The sequence below is a fragment of the Sus scrofa genome, chromosome 6 (genome assembly GCF_000003025.6).
Source record: "Sus scrofa isolate TJ Tabasco breed Duroc chromosome 6, Sscrofa11.1, whole genome shotgun sequence".
In the NCBI taxonomy this organism is placed as follows: Eukaryota; Metazoa; Chordata; class Mammalia; order Artiodactyla; family Suidae; genus Sus; species Sus scrofa.
Window position 1 is genome coordinate 12,366,314 of NC_010448.4, and position 12,095 is coordinate 12,378,408.

Consider the following 12,095-nt stretch of genomic DNA (forward strand, 5'->3'; position numbering starts at 1 on the left):
GGCCTCGCTCAGTGGGTTAAGGATCTGGCTTTGCCATGAGCTGTGGTGTAGGTTGCAGACGCAGCTTGGATCTGGCATTGCTGTGGCTGTGGTGTAGGTCATTGGCTATCGGTCTGATTAGACCCCTAGCCTGGGAACCTCCATATGCCACGGGAGTGGCCCTAAAAAGACAAAAATAAATAAATACAGGAGAAGAGACAAACTTCCCATACAGAATTCCCAATAACTGATGCAGATAACTCTATCCTCAAGGAGGCAGATCGTAACTGCTCACGCCTTCAAAGGGTATGGGGGTGGGGGGTGGGGGAAGTGTCACTTTGTAGGGGAGTAACCTGACAAACACTACTCAGCTGGGTCACCAAGGCCAATGTCGCACCTGCAACAGTAAATCTTGCTAACAGTATACAGCCTTGAAATGATGCGATGCAAATGCCATTTTACCTCTGAGGTCTTCCTCCTAAAAACTCACAGCCCCAGTCTGATGGTGAGACAAACATGGGACAAATCCCATTAGAAGGACATTCTATTAAATTCCCCACCAGGAGTTTCTGTCATGGCTCATTGGTAACGAACGTGACTAGTATCCATGAGGACTCAGGTTCCATCCCTGACCTCGCTCAGTGGGTTAAGGATGTGGCGGTGCCGTGAGCTGCAGCGTAGGTGTGGCTGTGGCTGTGCTGTAGGCCGGTGCCTACAGCTCTGATTTAACCCCTAGGCTGGAAACTTCCATATGCCACAGGTGCAGCCCTAACCACCTCCCCCCCAAAAAATCCCTGACCAGTGCTCTTCAAAACTGTCAAGGTCATCAAAAACAAGGACTCTGAGGAAGAGTCACAGCCCAGAGGAAAAGGACAGTAAGAAGAAACGGAGGAGATCCGACTGGAGTGTGGGCATTAGTTAACAAGGCTGTGCCAGTGTTGGCTCCTTCTTGCTGACAGATGCCCAGTGCTCAGGTAGCATGATTGCACAGCGCCCACAGGTCCCTCTAAAGGCTCACTGCACTCTTCTGGGCCAGAGCGTCCTCTGCCAGAGGGGTCCCTCATTATCCCGGGGGTCGGGGGGAGAAGGAGCCACTGCCCAGGCCTTGGCCATTTGGACTCGGTAAAGCCTGGGGGACAGCGGTCGGGTTTGGGTGTCCGGAGGACTGCATGTGAAGCTTGTCGCTGCCCAGAATCACTCTGGGACTATGTCCAAATTCCCTTCTCTCCCACTGCCAGGAGCAACAATAACCCCTGTCTCCCTGGGGCCCTGATCAGCCCTCAAGCACCCTCTCAAGGTGCTGGCACCTGCTCAGGCAGCCCAGCTGTTGCTTGGGGTGTAACTGCACCAGAGCCCACTCTCTGCAGGACTGAGTGGGTCATCCTGGGAGCATCTGCCTGCTGGGGTAGTGATGGGGGGAGCATCTGCTGCCTTTTCACAGACACCCGGACATGCTGGGGAGGATGCTCTGTGCCCTGACAGGGCTCTTCCGGCTGCCCCCAACCCCTTACCCAAGGCCCAAGGTGCCTACCTTGGAGTCAGTGAGGGTCTGGCCCAGGGAATCTTCTTCCTGTGCTAAGGGAGGGGTCGGTGATGGCTTTCCCAAGTAAGCAGTCATGGGGGATCAGTTGGAGGCAAGGACTAAGTGGTTTGGAGGTCACAGTCCCAGCTGCACCCCATTTCCTGGGTTCCCATTTCCTGTCCAAAGATGGAGTCTTTCCCCACTGCTCACCCACTTCTGGCCTGGGCACCAAGATGGGGTCAGTGGGGAGAGGAGACAGGAGCAGTGGGCTATGAGAATCCAGTCCAAGTAGGAGAGAAAGACCGGGCAGAACCCGTGCTCCTGGGGGAAGGCTCAGTGAGGGAGGGGGCCCTGGTGGCAAAGAGGGGGGCCTCTGAGACAGCAAGCGTGTGTGTCCTGGAGCCCAGGCGCCAGGCTGAGCTGCTGCTCCCGGCTCAGGAGCCTCCGTGCCAGCTGGATGTGGGCGGGTGGGCACGGGCAGGGCTGCCTGCCAGACATACACAGAGGGCCCTTTGAGGGGGTGGCAGCTGTCAGCTCAGAACCCCCTCTGCTTGCTGTGGCCCTGCCTGCCCCCTCCATAACGCCTTGCTGAGTACTAGGCTTGGGAAATTGGGTGTGCAACTGGGAACCCCTGCTCGAAGGGTCGGGGTGGGGGGCAACCCTGCTCAGCGGGAGCAGGACGGGACCCCTGCTCATCACTCCCAGAACCAGGACTGGGGCCTCGTGGCAGCTCTCAATGTCCTCTTTCTTGCATGCCTAGTACCGTCTCATTGCTGGTGGTTGCTGTTAGGACTCCCCCCAAAACCTTCTGGAACAAAGACCAAGGCAGCCCACCGCTTGGGGAAGAAGGCTGAAAACCCTTCTAAACTGCAACGGATGACCTGCTCCAGGGGGGGTATGGAGGTCTGGGACCTCGCAGCCAGATTTGGAGCTCTGGGAAAGCCCACCTGCCACCTGTCACTGTCTTCCCGCTATTCAATCACCTTAGGCCTCCTGGCACCTCACGCCTGGCAGACAAAAGAGCCTGTCTCCCTTGGCACCTGCCCCCGCAGATTTCCTAAGGGGCTGGAGCTCTCTGTCTGTCCCCCAGGTCCTCCATGAGATGCGACTGCTGCAGACCAGCCTCACAGAGCCAGCCTTCGTTCCCCGCTGGCCCCTGCCCTGGCCCCTAGAATGCTGGTCTAGGTGCTCCTTTAGCCTCCCCAGGCAGTAGAGCAATTTCTCCAGGTGCAGCTTAGCCTAGGAAGGGCCCCCAGGGAGCAGGGACAGTCTGTATGTGGCCAGGGGCAGAACAAAGTGCTCAGGCCCCTGGTATACCTTCTGGTGGCTGAGGGATCTCAGAGTCTGTTAAATATAACATGGGAATAGCGAGGCCTACCTGGCAGGGGGCGGGGCAGCTGCGATGCCCAAGTATGTACCCAGTGCTTGGACACCATGTTAGATGTGGAACAGCTGAATAAATCAGGCGTTTAACTCCCAGGAAAGGAAAGCTCAGGCCCTGGAATGCCCATCTTCAGCGTCTGAAGGCTGGTCTCTGGTGTAGGGATGGCCTGGCAGTGGGTGGCCCTTGCGTGGGGGTTACTGGGAGACAGGATCCTCCCTAAAAGCCAGTCCAGCTCTGTCAGGGTGACCTGACAATAAGCCAGGCTGTTCCTAGGGAATCCGAGCTTCGCCATCCCTGGGGAGGGGCAGTCAGGAGGAGCCCTGAGTAGCGCCGTGTGGGGGGTACCGGGGGTGTCTGGGCTTTCAGCTGCGGGAGTGGGAAGGGTTTCTAGGAGCCCTGCTCGGCTGACGTGCGATCGCCCTCAGACACAGGGACTGGGAGGCTGGCCAGACCGCAGGGCAGGCACCCAGCCCCCTGGGCTAGGCAACGTGGGGGTGGGGGTACTGGCTTCCAGACTCGGCGGGCGCACAGGAGATGGTGCGACTCGAGGTGGCCCCTGAAGAATGGGTAAGGGGTGGAGATGGAGCCTCGTCGCCGCTTTGGGCCGACAGAAAAATGTCGGGGTCTGGGGTCCTCGCCTTTAACGCGGCCCCCGGCGGCGGAGACAGGAGGGGGAGGGGCGGCGCGGCGCGGCGCATGCGCGGCGCGGGCTGGAGCGGCCGGACTGTCCGGCTGCCGGGAGCGCGCAGGATCCCGCGGGGAGCCGGGAGAGCGCCGGGACCCGGCGCCGGGGGTTCTGAGCGGCGCGGCGGTCCGGAGCGCCCAGCCTGCCGGCGCCGCTGCCCGCCCGGGCCCCGGGAGCGACGGCCAAGATGTCCGTGCCGGTGAGTACCGACCGCCCGCCGGGACCCCGGCCCCGCTGCCCCGGGCCGGGCCTGCGACCTCGCGCCGCCCGCTGCAGGCCTACTGCTGCGGGGCCTCCGGGCTGGGGGTCGCGTCACCTGGGCCTTCTCGTGTCGGGGGAGAGGGGCAGCCTGGGGGCGTCTCCCCGAAGCCGGCCTCTCTGCCCCTTTCTTTCCATCTTCCCCCTGGAGAGCCGGGTCCGGCTGTGGTCCGTGCCGTCCCCCAGGAATACCTCTCCCCAGGATGGCCAGGCCTCGTGGGGAGAGGTCTCTTTCGCTCCCCCGGATCCTCCCTCCAGGATGACTGCGCCGGGTGAGGGCGCGGGGGTCTGCGTTGTCCCCCTGGGAACCACCTGGGACAGCTGTCCTGCCGTGCTCCGGGGATCTCACCAGGTTGGCCAGGCCTGGAGCCCGGTCCCTACCTCTCCCGAGACCGAGACACCCCTCCCCCAGGCCGGGTGGGGGATCTGCGCCTACCCACCCCGGCACCCGCGGAGCCATTCACTTTGCCGGGAAGTTTACCATTGTCGCTGAACCCCTCAAGGGTGCAAGGCCCCGCCTTTCTCCCCCCGCCCCGCCCCCACCCATGGGGGGCTTCTCTTCTCACCTGACACCCGCCCCTCCTCCTCCTCCTTGGCCAGCAGGCGGGTTTGGGCAGCCCCCAGGCTCCACACTTAGGCCGGCCACGGAGGCATCTGGGCCCCGCCTCCTGAGGGTGGCAGGTGATCCTGGCCACCCCGGGGTCACCAGGCCTCAGGTGCCGGCCCCGGCCGGCTTCACAGATGCACAGATCGAGGTGGGGGCTGACACCCTGCTTCCTGCCCAGAAGGGGTGCCTTCTGCGGGAAAGCTGTGGCCTTCAGCCATTGTTTCTGGCTACTCGGGGCTTTCCCCTCTGACAGGAAAGGGCTGTGGCCCCGAGCGAGTGGAGCGCCTGTCCACCGGCCTGTTTCTGGAATTGCACCTCACTTGGCGGGACCCCATCCTTTCGGGTGAAACAGACAGTTGGGGCTTCCTGGCAGGGCAAGCGGCCTTTTAATTAAGCACCATAGAGTGTGTGGAGATTACTGGAAGAGAGATGCTGTGTAAGTGCAAAGCTTTGTTATTATGGAATTAAAGATCCCAGCTCCTGCCCGCCTCCAGAAGCGGTAATGCAGAGTTACAGATGAAAAAATTAGGGCTTCCAGCCCGTGCTGATGTGCCCCCTACCCCCATCTGTTCTGGTTCAGAGCATAATTGCCTCGTCTTTAGAAAGAAAGAAGACAGGAAATGCCTGCCAGCCCTTCTCCTGCTCTGCTTTCCTGCACGGCTCTGGGTCTCTTCTGGCTCAGGACTTGGGGGGACCAACCCTGACCCTGTGGGCACTGGCCCGGAGAGACAGTGTGGACCACCTGAGCCTGCTTGGGCCTGGGTCTCCAGGGCAGGAGTGAACCGCAGTGACCTGGACCGCTTCAGAGCCTGCCAGCCTCACACTGGGAGGTGTGCTCTTGATTTGGTGTGGTTGTCCATAGTCATAGCAGAGGTCTGGATACAGAGCCTGTATGGCACCCAGACTCGCTGCCTTATAGCACTTGGGGCAGCCTTCTTGGGCTCTGTGCCTCAGTGGCCCCATCTGTAACAAGAGAGGGATGGTGGGACAGCTGGGCTCTGGGCATGGACACACAGGCACTGCTGTGGACACCTGCTGTGGAGACCTGCAGTCGAGGTCTGCTTGGTCTGTCAACACCCTTGCCAGCTCCAATTTGCTTCCCACCCTCCTGCCTGCAGTCACAGCCCTGGAGATTATACCGGGGAATTCAGGGGTCTCACCCCAGCTCCCTATGAACCTGAACCAGGCTGTCAGATCACCCTGGCTCTCTCCTGGGACCTTGGTCATGGGTGAGCTGGTGGCACTGGGAGAGGAAGTTCATTTTTGGAGCAGCCGTGAAATGTTCAGAAAATTGCTTTCATGTGCTGCTGAGTGGTGAGGCCCTCGAAGGCTTCCAGGCCAAGCTTCCTGCTCAAGCCCTGCTCTGGGAACCCAGAATGGTGAGTGCCCAAGCGGTGCTCAGGGACACGTTTGGGTTTTAAGCACACCCGCTCATTTGGGCAGTCTTTTCCTGGACGAGCTGACGCAGGCACTTTGGCCCACAGCAATTACAGGATGGTTCAGAACAGGATGGGAGGTGACGGCGGGGAGAGAAGAGGTTGGGCAGGGTCAGGCTGGGCCACAAGTGACCTCCTGAGTCTGAGAGCTGTGGGACCTCCAGGGATCGGGTGGTCTCACTCTGTCATTTGACCCACATGGAAGGGGAAGGCACGCAGGGACCCCTTGCCTGGTGCTCCTTCCTCTGCCCTGAGCTGAGGGCAGTGTTCACACGGAACCTGGAGACCCACTTCCTGGCTGTTCTCTGACATCCGCCCTACTCTTGGGCTTAGTTGTTCAGCGCCCAGGCCTATCTCTTCCCTCTGGGCGGGCAGGAAGCATTTGAAAGAAAAACGGCTGTGCCACCCACCTCGGACCCCAGGTGGCCACTGGCACGATCCGTGTATAGGAGGGACACTGCCCCCTGGCACTGGCAGATGAGAAGCCAGCTTCCAGCTTGTAGAGCAGGTCCCTGCTGTTCCTGCCTCTTGTTTCCTGTCTGTGAAATGGGCACAGCCTTTCCAGCCCCTCCTCTGCTCCTTTATTGAGTGAGGGATCGGTCTTTTTAAGGACTGAGATGCTGACGTGTGTTGAGCGCTTTCTCTGTGCCAGGCGCTGGGCTCGGGAGGACCTGTAGTCTTGCCTGGCCACTGAGAGACTGAACCAGGGTGGGAACCAAGTCTGGCAGGATCGAAAGCCAGAAAGTGAGCGTAGCCTCTGTAATTGTGGGGGCTGCGGCCTGTTGAGCCATCCACAGAGGCCGGGGCTGCTGAGAGAGCATCCCTCTGCTCATGGCTGGCCGAGCATGAGTTCATGTAACCCCCTCGGTACCCCTGGGAGACGAGGCAGCTGGAGCTCAGGCAGCCAGGCAGCTTGCCCAGGGCTGTGCAGCAGAGCCGGTGTAGTGCTGCAGGCCCCAGCAGCGGTCAGTGGAGATCAGTGGAGCGGGAGTGGCACCTGGCTGAACCTCTGCCAGCAGTCCCGGGGTGCCCTTTGTGCCTGGCTCTGTGCCAGCCACCACTGTGATGGGAGAGCTGGCCAGTGAGCTGGGAGGCTCTGCCCTGGGTTCACCGCTGGCCTGGGCAGCCAGGTCATGGACAGCTGGGGCCAGGAGGAACAGGCTCAAAAGAGGACAGTGGGAAGGACCTCCAAGTCCAAGGTCCTCAGTTCTGTCTTCAAAGCAGCTGGCAGGCCCCTCCTGCCCCTGGCCTTGCCTCTGCCTGGCCCTCCCTCTGCAGGAAGAGATCTCCAACCGCGCTGCCTGCTCACCGTCACTCCTGCTGGCTCAGGCAGAGGCCTCCGTGCCAGGAGGCCCTCCAGGACTCCCATCTGTGGTTGTGCGTTTATCATTGCCATTATCTGGTTGCTGTCAGGCTCCTCCAGGCAGGACTCAGGCCAGCTCGGCTCCTCTCTCCACTGCAGGGCCCCAGCCTGCCCTGGCCACCTGCCAAGGAAGGGGCCCTGGGAGCATCAAAGAGCCCCCCATCCCCAGACAGGTGTCTGTGTGTCTGTGCAGAGCCTGCATCTCAACCGCTCTCCGGGGAGCCTTGTTGGGGGCCGAGTGGTCCCCAGAGAGGCTGCTTCTGGGTGGAGAGGACAATCGTTGGGTCAAGGGCAAGGGCTCCAGAATGAATGGTGCTGGCGCATGGATACCTTGAGCGAATTCCTGAAGCTCTCTGAGCCTGTGTCCTTTGTGTTATAGGGATGTTCATAGCACTGGGCTCTTGGGTCTTTATGAGGACTTGGCAAGGTTTGCAGAAAGCTTTTAGTAAGAGGCTAATAAGTCATAACAGCTACTGTTATTGAGGTTATTATCTTTTTTTTTTTTTTTTTTTTTTTTTTTTTGTCCTTTTAGCCCGCACCCGTGGCATATGGAGGTTCCCAGGCTAGGGATCTAAGCGGAGCTGTTGCTGCCGGCCACAGCCACAGCCACACCAGATCCGACCCAAGCCATGTCTGCGACCTACACCACAGCTCATGGCAACGCCAGATCCTTAATATACTGAGTGAGGCCAGGGATCGAACCTGCAACCTCACCGTTCCTAGTCAGATTTGTTTCCACTGTGCCACGACGGGAGGAACTCTGAGGTTATTTTTATCTTGCCACCATTGGTTGGTGCAGTGGCCAAGACTCACTCCTGGCTCCTGCACAACCAGCTTGCAGGGGGCGGTGAGCCATCTGCCCCCCCAGTTCTCCGTGGCCTGCTCAGTCTGCCTGCAGTAGCCCTTTCCTTATTGTCATTCCCACCAGGGCCTGAACGAGGGGATGACTCTGGCTGCTCCCTGCCCCCACCTGCCTATGGGACCCCTACCTCTTGAGCCTTGGATGGACAGGTACCGTCCTCACCCCGTAGATGGAGTGGCCTCCACCGGGGCCACCGGCTGGCCCACTGCCAGGCCAAATGGATGCCCTGCCCTGTGTCCCCCCAGGAATGCGGGCAGAGTTACAGGCAGTGAAAGCTGTTGGATCAGTGGGCACAAGCCTGACTTTAGCTGTGGTCAGCAGCCTGGTCAGCCAAGGACAGGCAGGGTGCTGGAGAGAAGGAGAGCACCCCTGAGGTGGGTCCTGGCCCCTTAAGGGTGGGGGCTCAATCCTGTGGGTGAGGCCTGTGGGCCTCAAGGCTGTGAGGGTGACTTCTGCTGGCCCCTCACTTCCCATGGCCCGTCAGGAGTCTTTGCTCCTCTTTGGTTTCAACTCAGCTCCTTGCTTTGATTGCATCCTGGTCAAACCCCATTGTTTCTTCGGCTTCTCTTAGTTTTCTGGGCCATTGTCTCCCTCTGTTCAAGAAAAAGAGCTGAGGACAGGTTGGGGGCTTTGGAGGTGGCAGTGGATGCCAGTTCTGGCAGGTGAGGTGGTCCCAAGTTGTGGGTCTAAAGTTAATCCCTTCTCTAAGGGGAATTAGAGGCGATGGGAGCTTTTCAGTAATTTCAGTTTATTGTTTAAACCCTGCCAAGTTCCAGTAAGAATTTGAAGCAGGTTATGATGAAAGACACAAACAGTCTGGGTTCATCAAAAGATCCAGAATTATGTCATGTATGGGGAAGGTAGGCCTGGCGTCAAAGCTCCGTGAAAGCCAGAGCCAAAAGGATAACACGGTGGTTTTAGGACTGCATTACCTATTTTTGGCATCCTTAATGCTATATGTTGTCTCCTCTGCACTTTATTTTTACCAGGTGACACTCTTTCTGAGGTGGGACTTATATGTAGTGACGTGGACAGATGTTAGGTGTACGGTTGGATACGTCTTGACTGACGTAGACCCCATGTCACCGTCAATCAAATCAAGATAGCAAACATCTCCGTCATCTCAGAAAGTTCGCAAGCGTCCCCTTCCCAGGCCAGAGTGCCTCACCTCCTGTGAGGTGGCCAGCGATTCCGATTTCTCTCATCGTGGTGTAGTTTCGCCTGTTCTGCAGTTCGATGTAAGTGGAAGCATGTAGAGTGTGCTCTCTGGGGTCTCGCTTCTTCGATTCAGCACAGTGATTCTGAGATCTTCGTCCACGCGATGTGTGTCAAAATCATTCTCCTTTTGTTGCTGTGCTGATGAGGGTTCCGCTTTCGACTGTGAACTTAGGTACCTATCCATCCTCTTGCGTCTGGCGTCTTGGTGTGCTGCGTATTTTTAATACTGGAACGCTGGTGGTGGTGGTGGTGTAACACCCCATTTCAGTGTTTTATAAAACCTGATAGCCAATCGCATACACCCCGAGGCATGCCCAGAGCGTTGTCTGTGCCCCCAAAGGCCGGATTCCCCGGAGTTACACTGTCCTTCAGAGACCGGTTGTGAGCGCACCCTTTCTTGTTACAGCCTTCCCCAGATACCCAGGGTTTGAATTCTGTCTTCCCAGGTTGCCGGTGAGGTGAAGCCTCTCAGGGTTTTGAGTCACTTGTGTTTCTCCCAGAGGGCCTGGTGGGGAGAGGCTTCTAGGAGAGGATGGAGCCTGTCTCGGGAGCTGCCCTGCCCCTCCAGACTGGCTGCCCATCAAGACACCCCACAGGGGTGCTGCTGCTGCTCCCAGTTCAACTCTGGGAGCCCCCCAGCCGGAGGGACACCCTAGCACTCAAGAAGCTAAGGATGGGGGGGCTTGAGAGCTACTCCCTGTGTCCCTGACACCTCCGACCCTAACACCTCTGTGCTCCGCTCTTCACACCAGGGAGCTGGCATGGCTGTGCTGTTTTTACAGATCTTTACTGTTATTCTTTTCTGCATAATGAGCCTTAGCAGAAGATTCACACATCTGCTCAAATGCCACCTCCTCAGAGAGGAACCCGCAGGCAGCTTATATAAAGTAGCCCCTGCCGCCACCCTGCTCTCTGCTTCGTTTTCCTGCAGAGCCCTTATCGCCAGAGGTGTTCCTCTGTTGTCTCTTTGCCCCCCTGCCACACACACTCACACTCTGGAGGGCTGGTGTGTGATGAGGGCGTGTGTGAGTGTGCTGCCGACGCCAGGGTGCCCTGGAGTGTAGGTTCCCTGGAGGACAAGGACTCATTTTCCCGCAGCAGTGTCCCAGCAGGGAGTGGGTTTCGTAGTAGGTGGTAGTGATCCACCCCACAACCAGCCACCCCCCACTCCGCACACGAGGGAGGGAGACCCTGTCCCCCCCTCCCCCCGCCCTCAGTCAGCTCGGGGAGCTGGGGGAGCTGGGGGAGCTGGGGGCAGCAGGGCTTCCCAGAAAGATTCTTACTGCAGGGTCTCAGATGAAGTTGGGGTTTTGTTCCCCTCTGGTTTAGGGTATGCATGTGGGGAAGCTCGGCAGATGCAGCAGGCACTGGGGGAGCAGGGAGGGCTTGGTGGAGTGTACCCTAGTGAGGTGTGGGCCCAAAGGTGTGTGCCTGGTGAGGCAGGGCTGACGTGTGAGGGGGCCCCCTGCGCTGCATCCTGCATGTGCCTGGGGTTGGCCCAGTGCTGCAGGGGTCCTGCGCCTGCTGCATTTAACAAATGCTAATTAACCAAGGCTGTGGAAGATGCAATGCCCACTGAGGGTCCCGTGCCAGGTGGAATTACTAACAGTCCCTGCTTCTGTCCTAGTAGGACACACCTGGCGAGGACACGGGCCCAGGTGTCTGGGGCACCTGGAGCCTTTCTCTGAAGTTGGTGCAGGTGGGATGCCCACGGGCGGTCCAAGGAGGGAGAAAGAGCAGCCCCTTTCTCAACGGCTGCTGTGGCTGTGCTTTCTCAGGGCCTGCTTCTTCCTATATTCCCACCCCACTGCCCCCCACCCCCAGCTCCTGTCCTGTGACCCCACGGGCCCCCTGACCCCAGCCAAGTGTCTGGGCAACACTGGTGCCCCTCTGAGGTGTCTGTGGGTGTTGGCACCTGTGCTCTTGCGGAAGCAGGCTGAGGGGCAGCAGATGGCATGTGAAGTCGCCCCCTCCCACTGCCCCGGTAGACTGGAGCTGGTTGCCATGGGGAGAGGCAGCAGCAGATGGCCGGCCGAGACTGCTTCTTGACCACACCCTGTCCCTGCTGCCCAGGCTGTCAGCCCGAGCTGGGCCGCTAGGCTTTCTCTCTGAGGATGGCCTTGTCCCCGTGCCCCTCTTTTCCCACCCCTGTTTCCCCCTCAGGCAGTGTTAAGGGGCGGCTGCGGGGTGAGGACCCAGGGAGTCGGGGCGCAGGGCCAGCAGTCTTCCCATTACACACCTGGGCTACCTGCCAGGAAGGCGGCAGTTCTCCGTGGCGTGTGGGAAGGTGGAAAGGGTGGTACGGAAAAGAAGGGGGACTCGGGCCAACGGGGTTGGCACCCTGGGCCTAGGACTTGGGGCCCCTGGGAAGTGCTGCAGGGCCTGGCCCTGCTCTCCCTGCTCCCGCCTAGGGAGTAGAGCCCCTTTTGGGAGCGGGCACCTCCTGGCAGGTGCCTCTGCTGGTCTTTCATTTTCAAATTAGAAAAGCAATGAAAAGAACTAGGAGAGTGCTGCTCCTTCCAGTTCCCAGTCTGTGAAAGAGCCAAAGGGAGAGGGGAGGGAGCTGCAGGATGGGGGCGGCGGAGGGGCTGGATTTGCTGGGATCCAGGCCTGTGGGTTCCCGCCCCCACCCCTTGGCTCTGCTCCCACACCTTCAGTCCTGGTCCTGGTCCTGCCCCCCTGCGCCCAGGTCTCTGGGGACTGACCTGAGGCAATGCTAAAGGGAACCACAGGCTGGGGACCAGCGCCCCCACTACTGTAATGACAAATGGACCGCTCCTT

The 12,095-nt window shown here is 59.4% G+C and overlaps 1 protein-coding gene across 6 annotated transcripts in view; it reads left to right on the forward strand.

The window, feature by feature from the left end:
• Positions 3,019–12,095, forward strand: part of BCAR1 (BCAR1, Cas family scaffolding protein) — a 35,491-nt gene continuing 26,414 nt past the window's right edge. The window contains exon 1 of one of the 6 annotated variants that reach the window (XM_021093781.1): positions 3,019–3,040. Coding sequence is in view for 2 of the 6 variants with exons in the window: in XM_021093776.1 (XP_020949435.1) it covers positions 3,420–3,452 (33 nt within the window). In the remaining 4 variants the exon portion in view is untranslated. Of the gene's footprint in view, positions 3,041–3,194; positions 3,453–3,581; positions 3,770–4,688; positions 4,872–8,221; positions 8,246–8,598; positions 9,335–12,095 lie in introns of those variants that run through there. The other 5 variants (XM_021093776.1, XM_021093777.1, XM_021093780.1 and 2 more) reach the window with 5 other exon arrangements.